At 42.3% G+C, this 19,227-nt stretch overlaps 1 protein-coding gene across 1 annotated transcript in view; it reads left to right on the forward strand.

Moving 5' to 3' along the window:
* mllt1a (MLLT1 super elongation complex subunit a) overlaps positions 1-19,227 on the forward strand; it is an 83,854-nt gene that overhangs the window by 25,061 nt on the left and 39,566 nt on the right. Inside the window, exon 2 of the mRNA XM_052037541.1 lies at positions 1,671-1,851. Coding sequence (XP_051893501.1) covers positions 1,671-1,851 — 181 coding nt within the window. The remainder of the gene's footprint in view (positions 1-1,670; positions 1,852-19,227) is intronic.

A 19,227-nucleotide genomic window follows, 5' to 3' on the forward strand; every position in this document is an offset into this window, starting at 1 on the left:
AGAAGCTCAACTGGACCAGCCAGTAGGTATTGGTTTATTATGGTCACTTGTACTGAGGTACAGTGAAAAGCTTGTCTTACAAACTGATCGTACAGGTCAATTCATTACACAGTGCAGTTACATTGAGTTAGTACAAAGTGCATTGATGTAGTACAGGTAAAAAAGGTAACCGTGCAGAGTGAAGTGTCACCGCTGCAGAGAAAATGCAGTGCAATAAGGTGCAAGGTCACAACAAGGTAGATCGTGAGGTCATAGTCCATCTCATTGTATAAAGGAACCATTCAATAGTCTTATCACAGTGGGGTAGAAGCTGTCCTGTGGTACAGATAATAGAGCTGCTGCATCACAGTGCCAGAGACCTGGGTTCAATCCTGACCTCCGGTGCTGTCTGTGTGGAGTTCATACGTTCTCACTGTGACCATGTGGGTTTCCTCCGAGTGCTCCTGTTTCCTCCCACATCCCAAAGTCATGCAGGTTGGTATGTTAATTGGCCATTGTTAATTTCCCCTAATGTGTTGGTGAGTGCAGTAGTGGAATCTGGGGAGAGTTGATGAGAATAAAATGGGATTAGTGTTAATAGATGGTTGATGGTCGACATGGACTGGGTGGGGTGAGGGACCTTTCTCTCTGCTGTATGACTCTATGACTGTGGCTCCCTGGGCAGGCTGGAAGTTGGGTATCCAGTGACTTTCTACTAGGTACAAGACAAAGGTCGGGAATGGGAGGGAATACTCTCCACTTGTTTGGATGTGTGTAGTTCCAAAAACACTTGAAGCTTGACACTGTCCAGAAGAAAGCAGACCGTCAACCGTTGACTGCAGTGTGTATCACCCACAATATGCACGGCACCTCCCAAACCCATGAGCCCATAACCAAGAAGGATTGAGGATAACATGGGAGCACCACCACCTGCACATTCCTCTCCAAGTCGCTCACCATCCTGACTTGGAAGCAACACCATTCTTTCATAGTTATTGAGTCCTGGAGCTCCCTCTCCAACCACGTTGTAGAAGGAGCTTTGCCACATGTTCAAGAAAGTAGCTCAACACCTCCAAGGGCAGTTAGGAAGGGGCAATAAATTCTGTCTGTTACTGAACCTTGCATTACAAAATATGAATAAATAAAATGTTAGAACCTGATAGTCTGACCCTCATTCAAAAGTTTGTCTATCATTTGTTTCTTAATCCATCTGTTCAAACACCCAGTCCCAGAAGTGGTATCCCAATAAACATGATACAGTAAACCCTTACTGAGGAGGTGCATTTAACAGCAGATAATTCATTTAGCTGCATGCAACAAAACAGGAGAACATACTCCATTAGGAACTAAAAGCATAGTGGGTCGGATATTGAATTGGCTATCGACTGACAGCCGTCTAAAGTAAATGTGGGGATCTAGTCTCTGATGTCGGTAAGCAAGACCCAGCAGGTCTTCCAATCAAAACTGGAGCTCTGACTGCAATAGCTGAAGGGGGAGCTGCACATTTAATTGTTGCCTTTGACAGGTGTTGAATAGTATTCAGACTAATTTCTGAAGCAATTTCATGTATCCCTGAAGAAAAAAGTGCTGCTCCTTTGGAAAGGGCAAGAACCGATGCCACTAATGGTTGTAATGGAATGCATCGTGTCTGTCTGCATCTTTATTGTATTTCTTTTTGTGGTTGTTTACAGTGCACTGTACAGGTAAAACTGGAACTAGGCCATCGAGCCCAGCTTCGGAAAAAGCCGACTAATGAAGGATTCACCCATGACTGGATGGTGTTTGTTAGAGGACCAGAACAGAGCGATATTCAGCACTTTGTGGAAAAAGTGGTATTCCGGTTGCATGAGAGTTTTCCAAAGCCCAAACGGGGTGAGTGGTGCTTTTTAAGAAATGTTTGCGACATCCCCCTTGTGTCTAAAATTGCATTGCTAACTTTCCCAGTGACTCTTATTTCTGGGATCGCGATAAACTGGCACTGAAGAATGGTTTAAGGAAACAACGGTAGTATTCAGTAAAAACAGTTGAGGCTAGTTATGTGGGACAAAACTATAAGCTACAACCCACAAATCTCTAATGTTGCTCTGATTTCTCAAATAATTATGATACTTTTGTCCTCTATGGTGCTGACAGGAAGTATTCAAGCTCGTATGCACAACATTTGCCTCTCTTTAGAATAGATTTTTTATTCTAATGTTCCTGTGATCAGAGTCAATAATCTTAAAAGATTTGAAGTTTTTTATTTGATCAATTTAACCAAAATAAATCTTTCTCCAGGTGTTTGTCTCCCTGTCTGGATCTCTGTCTCTTCCCCTTACTGTTGTAACATGCGTCAAGTCCCATTCACTCATCACCCTTCTGCTCTGTGACCTGGACTCATTTACAGTCCACCCATTGCCTTGAAAAGAATTTCTGAAATCTTTGTGCTTAAGTCTCCTCCATGGCCTTTTGTAACCTCTCTGCAACCACCACCTTTAGGTCTGGAACTCTTCTGCTGCCTCCAATTGCTGCTTCCACCCCCCCGCCCCCACTTTTACAACATCATTGGTAACGCATGCCTTGAGCTGTCTTAACCCTGTACTCTCCCCTTTCAGCCACACTGCTTTTCATTCTTCATTCAAGGTGTTCTTCAAAATCTGCTTCTTTGCCCAAGATTTTGATTAACAGTCCTAATATCTTGGTGCCAATTTTGTGTCTGGCTTGACTCTTATAAAGTGCCTTGGGGCATTTTAATAATCTCACTATATCAATGCAGTTTGTTGATGTGTGTTTGTTTCCTGTTTGTTCCCTTCTATTATCTGGTTATTTGTTTTTCTTTCTGTTTCTTGTCCGCATTTCATGAGGCTATTTCTTTCCTCTTCCATTGTACTGCTCCCTCAGCTTTTCGCTCTTTTATTTCTGTGCCTGCATCTAATTTGTATCTTTTATCTTTTCTATTGATTATCATGTTTGTTCCGTAATGTCTCACTCCTCATCTTAATTGTTTTCTCAATGCCCACAAACTGCTCTAGTTCCCTCTTGTACCACGATCTCCATCTGATGTTTTGTCTTCAGAGGTTATGATTTCTTTCTCTTTCCAGCACTCACTATCCTCTACCCCTCCCTCTTTAAGTTTCCACTCACCCACTACATGCTGGTATCTACTGTTACCTGTGACTCAATTGGTAGCATCATCATTGCCAAGTCCTAATCACACACAGAAACTTGAGGACAAATTTAGACTGATATTCTGGTCCAGTACTGAGGGAGCACTGCACTGACAAAGGACATGTCTTTCAGAGATATTAAACTGTGGCTCTGACTGTTCTCTTGTTTGAATATAAAAGGTCTGAGGACACTACTTCATGGAAAACCTGGGGAGATCTCCTGGTGCCCTAATAATTATTTATCTCCTGCTCAACATTACATGTGAAGAAACATATTACTCAATTATTATCATTTTGCTCTCTGTGTGAACAACAAGCTCTCTCAATGGCTGCTGTTATTCCTATATTGCTACTGTGTCTATACTTTAAAGGTACTTCATTGACTGCAAAACACTTTAGGATGTCTAAAAGGGACAAGAAAGAAACTATAAAAATATAAAATTTTCTTCAGATCATGTTGGTTTCCATTTACTTTTCTATGCTGTTGAGTACCTGTCTCTTTCAAAAACAGTTCCAGAGCAAGATAATTAACTGATCATCAAGCCATCTTATTAAAAGGCCCTGCATAAATTGACGTTCCTCCCACACCACCTGATGCCTCTTTCTTAAACTTCCTTTGGGAGAATGCAAGGCTTTTATATGTTTCAAAATCTTGTGTCCAAGTTCACAGCAGATCTTGATTCATCTCTTTTAAAAATACCAGTTAAGTCTGAACCAACCCATCTTCTAAAGAAGACCAAAGGAGTTTACACCCCAGAATGAGACCATTCATCCCTTTGCATCAATGCAAAACCAAAAATGGATTGCTTGGGCTAATTCAACTTTGCTGCTCTTGATCCATAGCCTTGTAGGATAGTGTTTAACAGTGGTGAGGGTTTCTGTCTTCACTGTCTTTAGACAATGAGTTCCAGATTTCTACTCTTCATTGGATGAATTTTATTCTTCTCGACCTTTCTCTCATCATCTATCAATTAACAAATTGCTGCCCTCTAGTCACATGACCACTATTTGTAGAGAAATTAATTTTCTGACCTCTTAGCCAGATCAAGGATTATGAATTTAGTGATTAAACCCTGAAATCTTGGATCTGTTCAAGATGAATAATCTGTATATTCTAATCTCAATTTTACCTTTTTTTTGTTATTTCAAGTTCTGTATATTGTTTCCTCATTGTCTTTTCTGCAGTATAATTTATTTTCTGAATTATTTCTCCATGTATTAGTTTTCTAAAATTATCCTAACATAGATGAATTTTCTAATGCATTAATATATTTTGAACTAGAATGACCAAAACTCTATAATCCAGAATTGTTCCTGTTATTGCTCTTCACATCATTGGTGGTACCTTTTGACGGTCTATCTCTGATACTTGACAATTGCCTTTCTTTCTTGTGCTCTTGTCACCAACATGTAGTGGCTGCAGTGTGTACCATTTACAAAGTACTCTGTAGTTATGTACTCAACTAGGCTTTGTGGACAGCTTAGTTAAGTACATAACTGCAGACACCTGTCACCACCTCTGCTAAGAAGCACAAGGACAGCAACTGAATGGGATACCACCACCTGCAGGCTCCCCTCCAAGTTCCACACAATCCTAACTTGGAAATCCTGGAACTCGCTACCCAACAGCCCTACAGTGGTTCAAGAAGGCAACTCCCCTCCACCCAAGGGCAATAAATGCTGGCCTTGCTATAAATACCCACATCTTGAAAAATGAGCAAATATCAATATTTGCGTCTCTTTCCTGCAATCAACTTTTTCTGTTCCTTACTCTTGCTTCAGTTTTTTTTTACCTCGTGTTTTTTTTTTGGCTCGATTGCATCAGCATACCATGAGGCCAGATGGCGAGGTGGTGATGGCAGAGACTATTGTGGTGCAAAGAAATGCCTGGATGAGCAATGGAAGTGCTGAAAGCTACAGAGTTATACTGAGATTGGGAAGGGGGATGAGCTTACATGGCTCTTTACAGCTGATCAGAAAAGGATCAGATGAACAGCCCCCTTCTGTACATTTATTTTTATGACTATCATAGTTATTACTTCAAAAATACACAAAAGAATAGCAAGGGTGGACATAATGGAAGTTAATGATAGGTAGCATTGGAACAAGTACCAAAAAAGAATGTTTAACCATCAACCAAGCAAGTGTAAAGGACATGAGCATGGGAATTCAATTGTATAACACTTGTTCTTTTTTCAACAATGCACTGAAAAATTGAATTTTGTTTTCCATCGTGAAAAATGATAATACCCATTTCCAGGTCACTTGGAAAATTTGACCAACTATCTTTTGTTGTGAGTCACTTATTTCAAAAATCTTTATTCATAGAAGTACATATAAGAAATACAAAAAAAATGGTGTGGCTTTCATTACATTCAATAAATTATTGGTTCTGTACATTTGTGGTGTTAACACATTCTGTATACAGAGCCCCATTCCCAATTTATGTGATCTCTTGGGCCAATACAAACCTCAAGAGTTTGAGACACTTCTGTATAGAGCTTGGCCCCTCTTTGTAGTGGCAGGAAAAACCTCAGACTGCAGTTCTTCCCCCACAAAACCTTTGTGTTGGCTGCACCAAGCTTAAATACATCCTTAGCACATACTTCTGCAACCTGGGCTGTGCCACTCAGCAGCATTCCCATATGGACATCCTGTTACACAGGAAGGCCAGCAAGTTTCGAGCAGACCAAGTGTTTTTCACTGAGCTGAGATCTTCCAGTAGCATGATGTTTACCTTTGTGTGCATCCTTGGGAATAGCCCATTGATCAGAGATGTGCACTCCATTGCACAGCTGCTCAAGATGAACTGCAACAAGGAATCTTGCATCCTTTTCCAGACTTCCTTTGCAAATGCATAATCCACAAAGTGATAGGTGATCATCTTATCCTCAATGAAGCGTGCCTCCTTTGGGCTGACTGACACCTACAGGAAGACTGGATGGCAGGCAGGGGGCTGTGGAAGTTGAATGTAAGGCTGCTGATGCCAGAGAACATCGAGGAACTGAAAAGGGACTACACACATTGGAGAACCGTGAAGCCCTTCTTTGACTACCCGATGTACTGGTAGGAAGCAACCAAGGAGAACATCAAAAGGGTCTTCATCCTCAAAGGGGTCTGAAAGCAAGACCGAGAGAGGGAATTGTCAACTCCAAAAGAACTTGCAGAATCTTCTCCTTCTGCATTCAAGGGGGGGATGGTTGTGAGGGAAGAACTCCAAGGCAAATCCTCTAAGCTTATCTTCTGATCCAGAGTCCACTCCTTGGAGCAGGATAAAACGTGTACATGCTTCTTCCAAAAGTTTCATGGGGAGCTTTGTGCTCCCAGCCTTGAGGATGACGATGACTTGATAATGTCCTTGCAGATGGACATATGAGGGATCTGCAAACCCTTCTATGCCAGTCTGTATAACAGAAAAGCCACAGACAGCACAACCTACTGGAACTTCCTGTCGCTATACGTAGTGTTAGATGGCAGTGAGCAGATGGGTCTGGACCAGCCATTAACTCTGGAGGAGCTGACAGGCTCCACCTATGCCCTTGAGTGGAATGGAAGTGATGGTTTACAGCTGAGTTGTACTCTACTCTGTGGGACTGGAAAGGCCCAGACCTGCTGGAAAAGTACAGTGCTATGCTTCTGGCTGTCTATGTCAGAATCCATGAGGAAGGGCATCATCACCCTCATCTACAAGTAGAAGTGGGAGAAGACAGACATCAGGAATTTGAGACCCATTCCACTGATGGCTGTGGATTACAAGATCCTGTGTGAGGTCATTGCCAATCGGATCAAGTCTGTTCTGGGATCCACCCAGACCAAACCTGTGCCATACCCAGCAGGAAAATCTCTGATACCCTTGCATGACTTGGGGATACAATCGCCTATGTGTAGGACAGGGGGTGCACACTTGCCTGGTCAGCTTGGGCCACAAGAAGGCCTTTGACAGAAAATGGGCTCTAGGGAGGGAATTGGATGCAATTGTTCTACAAAGACATTAGTAGTGCAGTTCCAATCAATGGGTGGGAAACAGATAGTTTCCCCATCATGTCTGGAATAAGGCAGGGTTGCCCACTCTCCCGATATGTGCTGCATAGAACCTTTGCTGAATCCATCAGGAAGGACACAGGCATGAGAGGAGTGACTATGTCGGGGAGCACACCAGATCAAAGCCTTCCTGTACACGGATGACATCACCGTCTTCTGCTCAGATCCAAGGTCAGTCCTCGGATTGATCAGCATCTGTAACCAGTTTGAGTTGGCATCAGAGGCCAGAATCAACCACAGGAAGAGCGAGGCCATGCACTTGGACAACTGTCCTGACTGTTTCTCTGTCCCCTTCGCCGTTGGGTCTGACTGTGGTAGTGCTGGGGATCTGGTTCGGAGGAGCTGAGACATGTAACAAAAATTGCCTGGAGCAGATAGGCGAGGCTAAAGGAAAACTGGAATTGTGGTAGCAGCGCTCCCTCTGGAATGGCAAGAACCTGGTCCTCACTTACGAGGAGCTCTTGCTGTTGCTGTACTTGGCGCAGGTGTGGCCCTTACCAGGTTCCTCCGCTGTGGCAGTCACCCGAGCCAGTTTCAGTTTCAGCTGAGGATCCAAGATGAAATGTGTCCTACAGATCACAATAAGCAAGTCCCCAGACAACAGGAGGGGAGGGGAAGGTGCACCCAACATCACCTGTCCTGATGGCCACAAAGAACCAAAGTACGCAGGAACTAAGTGTCACTGTGCCGAGGTTCTACCTGTCCCTGGTGTTGCGAAGGATGGGCCTGGCCTCGCTGCCACACTGTATTGTGTCCAGCTGGACATTGCCACACTAACTGTCCTTCGTGGAAAAGTTCTCTCAGTAAAACACCTTTGACCACAAGTCCATGAGCCAGTGGTCAGCACGGAACGTACTGCAGGAGGGCACAATGGATCCTGTGCGATGGTTCCTGAACAGACTGCCAAAACCATTTGGCAGAATGTCACGTCACCAGCAAGCACCAAGACCTTGCTTGGCTGGCAGTGAGAAGGGCCCTCCCCATCAGGTCCTCCCTGCATGGTCAGAGTCTCACTCCTGCTGTGAGTCAAGTTCAAGTTCATTGTTGTCATAAGCATACAGGGTATAAATGCCATGAAAATTAGCTTTTGCAGCAGCAGCACAGTATGCTACATGACGAGGACAAACATCAGTTAATATAAACTTAAATTAACATAACTTACAAGTGTCCAAAAGTAAACAACAAAATGAACATAATGACACTAGTGCAAGGTCGAGGGACAGGAATAAAAAATATAGTCAGTGGTAGTGTTAAGGTTTTTTCAGGGCGGTTCCAGAACCTGATGGCAGTGGGGAAGAAGCTATAGTTGAACCTTGAGGTGTGGGTCTTCAGGCTCCTGTACCTTCTACCTGATAGCAGCAATGAGAAGAGGGCATGGCCTGGATGGTGGGGGTCCCTGATGATGGCTGCTGCCTTCCTGAGACATCATCTCTTGTAGATGTCCTCGATGGTGGGGAGAGCTGTACCCATGAAGGAACTGGCTGAGTCCATTATTCTGTGTAGCCTCCTGTGTTCTTGTGCGTTGGAGTTTCCATTACCAGGCAGTGATGCAACCAGTCAGAATGCTTTCCACAGTACATCTATAGAAGTTTGTCAGAGTCTTCAATGACATGTTGAATCTCCTTAAGCTTCTAAGAAGGTACAGATGCTGGCGTGCCTTCTTCGTGGTTGCATCTATGTGCTGGTCCCAGGATAGGTCCTCCGAGATGTTGACACCCAGGAACTTGAAGCTGCTCATCTTTTCCACTGCAAACCCCTCAATGAGGTCTGGTGTGGGTTCGCCTGACTTCCCCTTCCTGAACTCCACAGCCAGCTCCTTGGTCTTGCTGACTTTGAGAGCGAGGTTGTTATTCCGACATCATTCAAGCATCTGATCTACCTCACTCCTGTATGCCACGTTGCAACCCTTGTAACCCTGAGACAATTTAGCAATGATGCAGTTCCATGTGCACTGCTTATTTTGGAACATTGCAAAGGAGCCTGGACCACCTTGTAGTGGTGGCATCTGTGGTTGGACATCCCCAAGGCACCTGGGAACCCTACATCATGGGCATTCCCAGTAGTCATTAAGAACCACACCAACCCCCACCCAATACTTCCTGACTCTGGCCTCTAATTGCTCTTACACACTTGCATGAATATGAGTCTCCATACAATCGTATCAATGCACTCTCATCTCACAGTTATATGTACATCATACAATACATGGGTAATTCTGATTTTTAAGTATGTGCTTCTTGCAATAATTTAGAAAAATACTTGGATACTGCAGGTAAAACCAGAGGATGCCTGGTACTTAGCTGCATGATAACTCGAATTCTGTACCTGAGGCATTGCATGAAACTGATGTGGGTTCCATATGTAGCACCATCTTGGTGCATGTTTTCCATGCATGTGAACATTTCTAGTACAGTATTGGCTGGCTTACCTCTGGGATTTTTCTGACTGGCAACTTCATCAAACTCTTACAGAACATCTTGCAACAATTCACACACTGCAGCAGCTCTCATTTTGTTTGACATTAATCATTAAACAGGGTGGTAATTTAAAATTACTAGCAGTTCTTATCTGTTCTAAATGGGTGTTTTGCTCAACTGCATGCACCAGATTTTTTTAAAGTAGGCATGGCAAGTAAAAGGCACTTTGACAACGCTCTTGGCACATCATTTAATCTGTTTCTATATCTTCAACTATAACCGCTGGCCTGGAGCTTGCTGCACTCGGCAGTTCTTAGTTGCATGCATTTTCCCTTCTTCTGTTGAAGGCCACAAAGAAAAAAGCAACAGCTGTTTTGCTGCTTTCCCGCTGCTACTTCTAACCCAAGCCACTAAATTCTCTTCCTGTTTATTTTCATCATCAACCAACTATAGCTCCTGGAGATGCAACTGGCGCCTGCCTCTCTCTTTCTCCAGTTTGAATCTTAATAATCTTGGTAAAGATCCTCTCTTCCTTGTCCAGAAGATGGATCCCCTGGTTCTCAGCATATCCCTCCTGTTGAATGGAGATGTGTGCTTTGGTTCTTTGCTCCTAATGTTATTCCTCATCCATCCCTTGCTCTTGGGAAAGAAGCACCAAACGGCAAGATTAAAGATCTTCCAAATGTAGAAAGAATTTAAACAAATTTGTCTGATTCTGAGGTAATGTTGTGTTTAGTACATGCAAGAGTTGCCATAGTCTTGTAGATCGAAAAATCTTGCCTGTGGTACAAATCTCAAGGCATTTGATATTGCTTGCAATCGTAATGGGGAGCCCCAGGCAGTGTTTCCTGTTCCTTGCAATCTTACATCATTGACGAATTTGGACAAGCCTCTGTTTTCTGCACTGGAGCAGGCTAGACCAGGTGGGTCCCCTTGTTCTGGTGTATCCACTAGGCTAATGTTCCTCGTTCTCAGGACATCCCTGGAAACTGCATTGTTGGCACAGGCCAATGACGCCTTCATAATAAGCATCAACAAGCAGTGATACCTTCTTTTGTGTACACACAAAAATATGAGCCTGGATACATTTGCCTGTTTTACAGCGTGTATGTCTAATAGTGGTCAGTTAAAATTAACAGGTAACCTTCTCTTCCCAAGGTACTTACTTCAAAGGGAATTGTAAGGCACTAGCTGGACAATGCAGAGAACATGGGCATAAGATATAGGAGACTAGGCTGCCCCCAGCCACTCCAGTATTTAGTAAAATCATAGTTCCACTTTCCTGCCTGATCCATTAATTCACTTGGTGCCTTGAAACCTATAATTTGCAGACTTCACTGTATTCAACAGCAGAGCATCCACAGCACTCTGGGTTGGAGAGTTCTTAAGATTTGCAAACTCCTGAGCCAAGAAATTTCTTTTTCTCTTATTCCTAAATGTCTGATATCCTTATGTTGCAATTACAACCACAGGAAGCAGCCTCCCAGCATCTATCCTATGCAAACCTCTTGGGATTTTATATGTTTTGACAAAATTGCGTTGTTCTGCTTTCCTCCAGTGAATTAAAGCCCATTCTAATAAATCCTCTTTTTGTAAGAGTGCCTGCTTGTGCTTTCTAGTTCACAGTGCCTTCTGTGGTATTTGGAGGTGGAATTGAGGGGAGGGGAATTCAAAAGGGAGAAACTATTAATAAGGTGTTTTACCCTCTCTCCCCAACCCTTCACCCTGAGAGGCAGCATTGAGATAAGAGGTCTGTCTTCAGCACTTGTAATATCTTATTGTCAGCCTCAAATCACTGACATCTTCCAAGCACTTTTGGATAGCATCTTCAGTGTGGTAAAGTTTACTGGGCTGTAGTTTCTCATGATATTCCCACCAATCAGGAGTAGATCATATTAGCAAGTGCTTTCTTATTTGGGATGGCATATTGAATCCACCATTTCAAGAGGCTCTTTAAACATTGTACTGAATGGATAACTCATTCATGTTTGCAAGTGAGACCTAAATGCCCTATTGGATTCTCTAAATGCTCCTGTATAGAGTATCTGACTTGAGTGCCCTTGTTTCTGAGGGTGGAATGGAAGAGCAGAGAAAAGACAAGAGTCTGTGGTTGGTTATCTTGTTCTTCTCTGCTGCATATTGCACAGCAGCTGATTTTGCAGTTTTTCTGATATTACTTACTGTCAAATATATCTAATCATTTTAAGCAAGAAGAACTTCTGGCAGTTGACAAATTCTGCAAGCAGGAGATTTCGGCACACTTAAAGGAGCCTTTAAGGCTTTGCCAGTTCAGCTTAGAGAAACGCACTTGCAACCTGTATGTTCATAGAAATTTCTTAATGATCATTTGGCTTAGGAGGAGGCTGATAGAACCACCTGTCAAAGTTGACAGTGATATTATATCCAAAGTCTGTCTTGAAACTCTAACCTAGCACAAACTGCACAGAAATAGACACCACTGTTGGCATTTCTTTGGCATTAATCCCTCCATAGAATCTGCAGCTGCCTCTTTTGGTGATGGTTTTGAGGAAGATGATGTTAGCTGGAATGATATAATGTGATTACAACTTTATACCATTGCATTGAAGGAATAATGTACTACATGGAATTTGACACAAGTGGCTTCCTCCAGTAAAGGCTGCTATTAGTCAAGGGTATGTCTGGCCAGTGGTGAACAGAGCATAAAGGATTCAGTTTTAAGAAGCCTTTAGCTAGGAGGGGTGTAGGGGAGGTATTGTAGAATGGTACCATTTTGAAAGAAATCCATTTTGTGGAGCAACTACAGAAAGCTGGGATGTTTTCCTTGGAATAAAGTTTAAAGACAATAGAATTATTTTTGGTAGAATAAATAAGGAGACACTTTTCAGTGATCAAAGAGTCACTAATTAGAGTACTAAATTTGAGAAAATTGGTTAAAGTATGGAGGTGACAATGAGGATTTTTTAAAAAACACTGAGATATTTTGTATTCTCTTATTGCTTTTGCCCTGTACTACCTCAATATACTGCTGTTGTGAAATGATATGTATGGATGGCATGCAAAACAAAGTTTTTCACTGTACCCCGGTGCGGGTGACAATAATAAACCATTTACCAATATTATGGTCTGAAATGCACTTTCTAAAAGTATGGTGGAAGCAAGTTCAGAAATAGCTTTCAAAAGATAATTGGAAAATGGAGCACTCGATGAAAAGACCAGGGGTGTGGGTTGACGATGGAGCTGGAAAATGTCTCCTGTAGCACAGCATTCCACGATTTGATTAAATCTACTTTCACATTCCAATCAATAAAAGTTTGAAATTAGTTCTATAAAGGGTTGGCTGTAGAGAGTGGATTTGCAAGCAATCATTTGAAGTTATCCAACTCCCACCCCATCCATCAGCCAGTGGGAATTCAGAACAAGATCTGTGTTGAAGAGGAAGAGGTGAATTGCCAAACTTTTTTCTATATCTCTAGATAAATGCACCATTTCCTCAAAAGGTATACCTAGACCTTTGTACCTCGTGCTCATCTCTCTCATAGGCACATTGGCTGATTGTAGATAAATGATTAGAATGTGTCCCTACACCATGTGTATATAATTCGTCATATAATTATCTCATTCAGATAATACACTGTCTCTCACCTCAGTAGATGTCCTTGAGCTCCTCCCCACAGTGGAAATCATGGTGTTAATTCTGAGCCTTCTATCTATAATCTCCAAATGTAAGAATGGACTTAAATATGAACTTCTCACATAGAATTAATCAGGTAATCCTAGAACAAGATTTGACTAATTGGGAAGAGGTAGTCTGGCCGAGGACCTCATGGCTATAGCCACTTGTTAAAACCGATTGCAGTTTTTCTATGTCTTGCTACATTGGAGTCCCAGAGAATGGCATTTATCATTTTGGGCATTCTGTTTTTAAAAAAAGGGATGTGTCTGCACCCATGCTGGTTACAGATTTGTGCTATTTCTTAAGCTACCTTTACATAACAACTTTTGAAAACTTGGTCATTTGATCTTCCCAGTAAACTTTAAAAACAAGACCGGATCAGATGGAAGACTGCTTGACAATATGCAAATAAATACATGGAGATATGCTGATACCCTACCTAATATTCATCCCTCAAACAATAGAAAAGACGTATTAAATGATTAAGTTGTTCAACGTATTGAAGGTTGTGGAATATTTCTGTGCCATATGTGGGTAATACATTGACATGTGTTACAGCAGAGGTCATCTACTATATTGGAACCGTTATGTACCAGCAACAATAGAAACACACCGAGACATGTACAAGTGTTAAAAACTATTTTATTAATAACTACTTGTAATAAGAAGGAAAGTAAAAACATTAGATTTCAAACATAATCCCCAAAACTAAACTCAAAAGTGTGTGTGTGGCAAATTCCCAAACCCCAAGTCTAGGAATAGTTCTCAAAGTTCAGTTCAGCAAGTCATCAGGTGAAACGTGAACAAAGGCTTTTGCAAAACCACCATTGACTGAAGAGAAAATGTAGAGAGAATATAGAGAGAAATTACGAAATCCACATGTTCCAAGATGGAACCCATACAACACCTCAATCTCCGATGATCTCCACTGCTTTGTTCCGAAGTGTCTGCCACCCCAAAGGGCTTCAAGACGTGGCTGCCCACACAAATACCTGTTTCCCACTACAGGTTAACGACAAAGTGGACTCCACTTGTTTGCTCCAAAAATCCATACATGGATTGTAGTGACAGACACAGCTATTGTTCTTCATCCATTGTTACGGAGACCAGCAGTGTCTCGCTCTCTATCTCTCTCCCCTCTGACTCACTGAACAAAACCGTCGGCACGTTATTATCTTGCTGTCTGGATGACACCACACGCACACGCACACGCACCCCTACTCTGCTTTCCAGGTGCCTTAAAGGGACATTCACCAAATAGCAACCTTACCCGTAACAGAACTGCTTTGGAATGTCTCAGATTCCACATAAATCAAAGTTTCTTCAACTGAGCAGTGGGGCAGTAATGAGCAGCACCTCCTAGACAAGTTACAACAGAGCAAAGTACAGCAACAAGTTTTGTTGTCTCCCAGAGTTATCAAAGCCCATGTCCAAGAATGACTTACAAGCTTTGTGTATGATTCATACATTGGGGTCTTCTGGGTGATCATTACCTTACAAAGATGGATTATTTGTTGTGCCCCTGTTATCATCCGGGGTGCAGTGCAAGGTTGCCCTCAGGTTCATGGCAAAATTAGAATATCACGCAGTTACATGCATTTTAGTCCCTACTTTGCTATTCAGACATGTTTCCTAAGATAAAATGAGCTATCAATGGACTGTCCCTTAGTGCAGGAATTATCGATTAAGATTAATAAATTTCTTTCTCTGTCACAATCTAACATTTTCTCCAAACAAGACACAATTTTTCTACCCTAAGTATTGCTCATGGGGGAGGGGGGAAGGGGGAGGGGGTGGAGGGAAGAGCAATAGTTAAGTTGAATATGAAACCAGTTCCTCATGCAGAATAGGCTCAAGATGGTCACAACAATAAGTTATTCAGGCATTATGCCCAGAAAGTCGGGCCTCAGTCACAGGACTAAAGGATGTCAACTTTCATATATAGTTTAATATATCAATAAACTGGAATGTTTTCAAAGACCATGCTGCTTTGTCCTTGAAAGCTGAATCTCTCAGGGACAAGCTTCTATCAAATGTCTAGGAGTTTTTGCAAAGTACTTGCGGTTAATACTGAGTGCTGGAATTATATTGTATTTATCTGGATGATTTTTTCCAAAAGACCCATTTTACAGTTGTACAGCCTTTCCTTGATTTATGAAAGGCTTGTGTTCCTGGACAACATTTTAATAAGTGAAATTTCATAAATTTCTTGGTATTGGTTATTGCTATGGGTGTCAGAGCAGAAAGTAGCTTCGTAACTTGATGACACATATCCCAAAAAGTAAGAGTTGTCATAGCGAAAATTTCACAACTCAAATGTTTGCACATCTAGGAGTTATTTCACATCAGATTCACATTAGCGTTAAGAGTTTGATGCCTCTAGAAGTCCAACTGTTCCTCCTACTAAACTCATTCATGATGCCCAAAGATCTCCAGTTGACAAAAGGAAAGAAAGAAAGAATTGTAATTGTGTCATGTCTTAAGGCAGAGGTTTTCAACCTTTTTCATGCTGTGGCCCCCCAGAATATGTCCTTGTTAGATGGCGGACGCCCAAAGCCCACAAAATCAAACAATCGATAATTCATGCATACAACACTTAAATTACTGCACATAGGCCCTATTGAAATAGTGACTATTTCAATCACCGATAATTACCAGCGGTGTCTTTTAGTGTTCAGTTCAATGTGAAGGTTGTGCCTGTTTTGCACTGCAGAGTTTGTCCAAACGTGGTGGTATGTGCGACAAGCATACGCGTATGTCATCCTTAATATTCAGTCTTGATCTGTATTTGGTTTTCATGGCAGTGACTGCAGAAAATGGTATTTTGCACAAGCAAGTGGTTGCAAGTGATAACAGAACATTGACGGCTTTGCCGGACAGCAGTGGATACTCCTGGGAACATGCTATCCAGAACGACAACAGTGACGTTCGGTTGAACTGCAAGCGCAAAGTCCTGTCGGATGACAGTTCAGCCAATTCTTCTTGTTCACGTCCAGTTAAATCAGTAAGCATGCATTCAAACGGATTTCGAATCCAATCAAACATGCTCATGTCATCGTTGCTGAAATACTCATGGAAATAATGTGACAGCTGTTGAATATGGTTCAAAACAGTGCTCGCAATGGCCTCTGTCTTAGTCTCGTTCACTGTCAGAAAGTCAGCCAGCAACGGAAACATATCATAGATGCCTTGCTCACATCCTCCCTTCCAGATACGGAGTTTTTTCTGGAAGGCATTGATTTTGTCATGCGTTTTCAGAACATTTGAGCCAGGTCCTTGCAATGATAGATTTAAGCTGTTCAAAATTTTGAAAATATCTGCAAGATAAGCTAATCTGGCAACCACATCTCATCTGTCAAGAACTGTGCCAATGATCCGTTTTGCTCATTTAGAAAAATGAGCAATTCATCTCGCAATTCATATACACGTTGCACAACGCAGCCTCGTGACCGCCATCTGACTTCTGTACGTAGCAACAAATGCTTATGCTCGGCTTCCATTTCACGGCATATATTTTCAGACAAACGGTGATTGAGCGGCCTGGCTTTGATAAAGTTTACGATTTTAATGCACGTGGAAAACACGTCCGCAAGATTTTCATCCATATCCTTTGCAGCCAAAGCCTCATGGTGAATCATGCAGTGGGTTGCTGCTACATATGGGGCTACTTCTTTCACTCGTGCGACTAGACCCGACTTCCGTTCTGTCATTGGGGCAGCACCATCCGTGCATACTCCAATACACTGTGTCCACGCCAATGCCAATTGTACAAAACAAGTGTCAAGCACACGGAAAAGTTCTTCACTGGTTGTACGCTCTGGGCGCGCCTTGCAAAACAGAAAGTCTTCCAAAGCCTTTCCTTCCCAGCAATATCGAACATAAACCAACAACTGCGCGGCACTGGCAACATCAGTACTTTCATCGAGCTGAATCGCAAATCTGACTTGCTGAAGACGTGCTATCAGCTGGCTCTGTATATCTTCTGCCATATCGCCAATTCTTCTGCTTACTGTGTTATCAGACAGTAGAATGGCTTTCAGTTTTTGACTGGATTCTTTCCCCAGTACAACTTCGCACATATCTACTGTTGCCGGCAGTATAAGCTCTTCTCCAATTGTGTGAGGCTTTCTGGAACGTGCTATTCGTAATGTTACCAAATATGATGTGTGAAGAGCCTTCTCATTTACAGTGGCACAGGCTGTCATTTTGCCTTTCTGCTTGAGGTACAGCTCCTTTTGCCGCTCAGAATATTCCTTTGGCTTACTGGCAATATCTGGATGCACTGTTGTTAAATGGCGCTTCAATTTCGCTGGTTTCATTGCATCGTTGGACAGTGTTTGCAAACACACAACACAGAGAGGTTGGTCCGCATTTGTCCCCACTGCGATGAAGCCATATGAAATGTATTCTGGATCGTACTTGCGTTGTTTTCTCTTTTGGTCACCCTTATCCCCTTCATCATCAGAATCTTCTGGTTTCTGGTCAGCTTTTCTCTTCAGAAATTTCTCCATACTCAGCAATACACACTGGACAGTTTAATTACTATTACTGATAAACAAAATTATCAAAACTAATCTAAAATTTACACGCTTGCGCACTTTTCGTTTAACAGTGACGTCACTGTGGTGTAAATGCATGGTAAGTAAGCAATATTATTAAGGCACACCAACAACATCACTCAGTCTCGCTAACACTACAGTGCACAACAGAATAGTCGTGAGTAGTGAACACTACTGACTACTCTGACTACACAAATCGAATATTAAGCAGCAGCTTACCAGAAGGGAACACCGTCTAAGTCTCTAAGATTGTTGCCTATAACAGATAGAATAGATATGGCCGATTTTCTGAATAGTGGAAAACTGGAGCAAGCAAGTAAGCTACGTCTTTGTAACAGGTCGCTTTTCCATTTTTTTCTTGGCTTGCTCACAGACCCCCTGGCAGGGGGTCCGCAGACCACAGGTTGAAAACCTCTGTCTTAAGGCACCTTGGGCTATCCCATAGTGCTTTGAAATCAGCAAAGTACCTTTAAAGAGTCATTGTTGTAATGTGGGGTGTAACACAGCAGCTGATATGCGCACAGCACAGGTTTGGCAGTGAAGAAGTAATCTTGCCTTTCGTGATGTTGATTAAAGGATTAATATTGGCCAGGAAACCCTGAGTAGCTCCTACATTCTTCAAATAGTGCCATCCACAAGAGAAGTGGGAATGGTTGAAGGAAGATCTGAAAGAGGCCCTTCTGTGGCTCCCAGTTCATTCTCCCAGTTTGTTTATGAGTGCACCCTAATTTCAACCAGCAAACATTAACTTATTATCATTGGGTCACATTTGGTAGTCCCAAATGAACCTTTAGTCAAGGCTTATTTTAACTCTTGCCACAGCTGACACTACTAACAGAAATATTGTAGACGTACAGTGAAGAAGAGGCTGTGCAACCCGAAGTGTTTATGACGAGCACAAAAAATTATTTAATCTAATCAGACCTCCCAGGTCTCAGTTGGTGGTCTTAGCTAAGACGTACCAGGTGCTTTTGAAATGTGATAAGAATTTTGCTTGTCAGCACCTGTCCAGAGAGTGAATTCCAGAACCCTGAAATCCTCATCTCACTCATTTCTGTGTTGAATTTCATCTGCCGTACCTACCCGTATCACTAGCTTGTCAATGTCCTCTTGGAGTTTATGCAGGTTATTGATGATTTTAAAACTCTTCTTTCAGTCAAAACAGTTGCAAGGTTTCTTGGTGATGGGACCAAAGTGGTATGTAATGAGATGAATTAACATATGAATCTCTCTTCCTATATCAGGCAGCTTATCAGCAGCAATAACAGTCTCTCTTGGATGTACATATGCTGGTATCTCTGCAGATGTGATGATTGAGGGAATTCTTTTCCACAGACAGAGCAGGTGAATGGTGTATCTGGTGTGACAGCAGCCTGTACAAAACAGTAAATCCCTTCCGAGGGTCGATGCTTGTCTATAAAGCTCCATTC

The sequence above is a fragment of the Pristis pectinata genome, chromosome 24, assembly GCF_009764475.1.
Source record: "Pristis pectinata isolate sPriPec2 chromosome 24, sPriPec2.1.pri, whole genome shotgun sequence".
NCBI lineage: Eukaryota > Metazoa > Chordata > Chondrichthyes > Rhinopristiformes > Pristidae > Pristis > Pristis pectinata.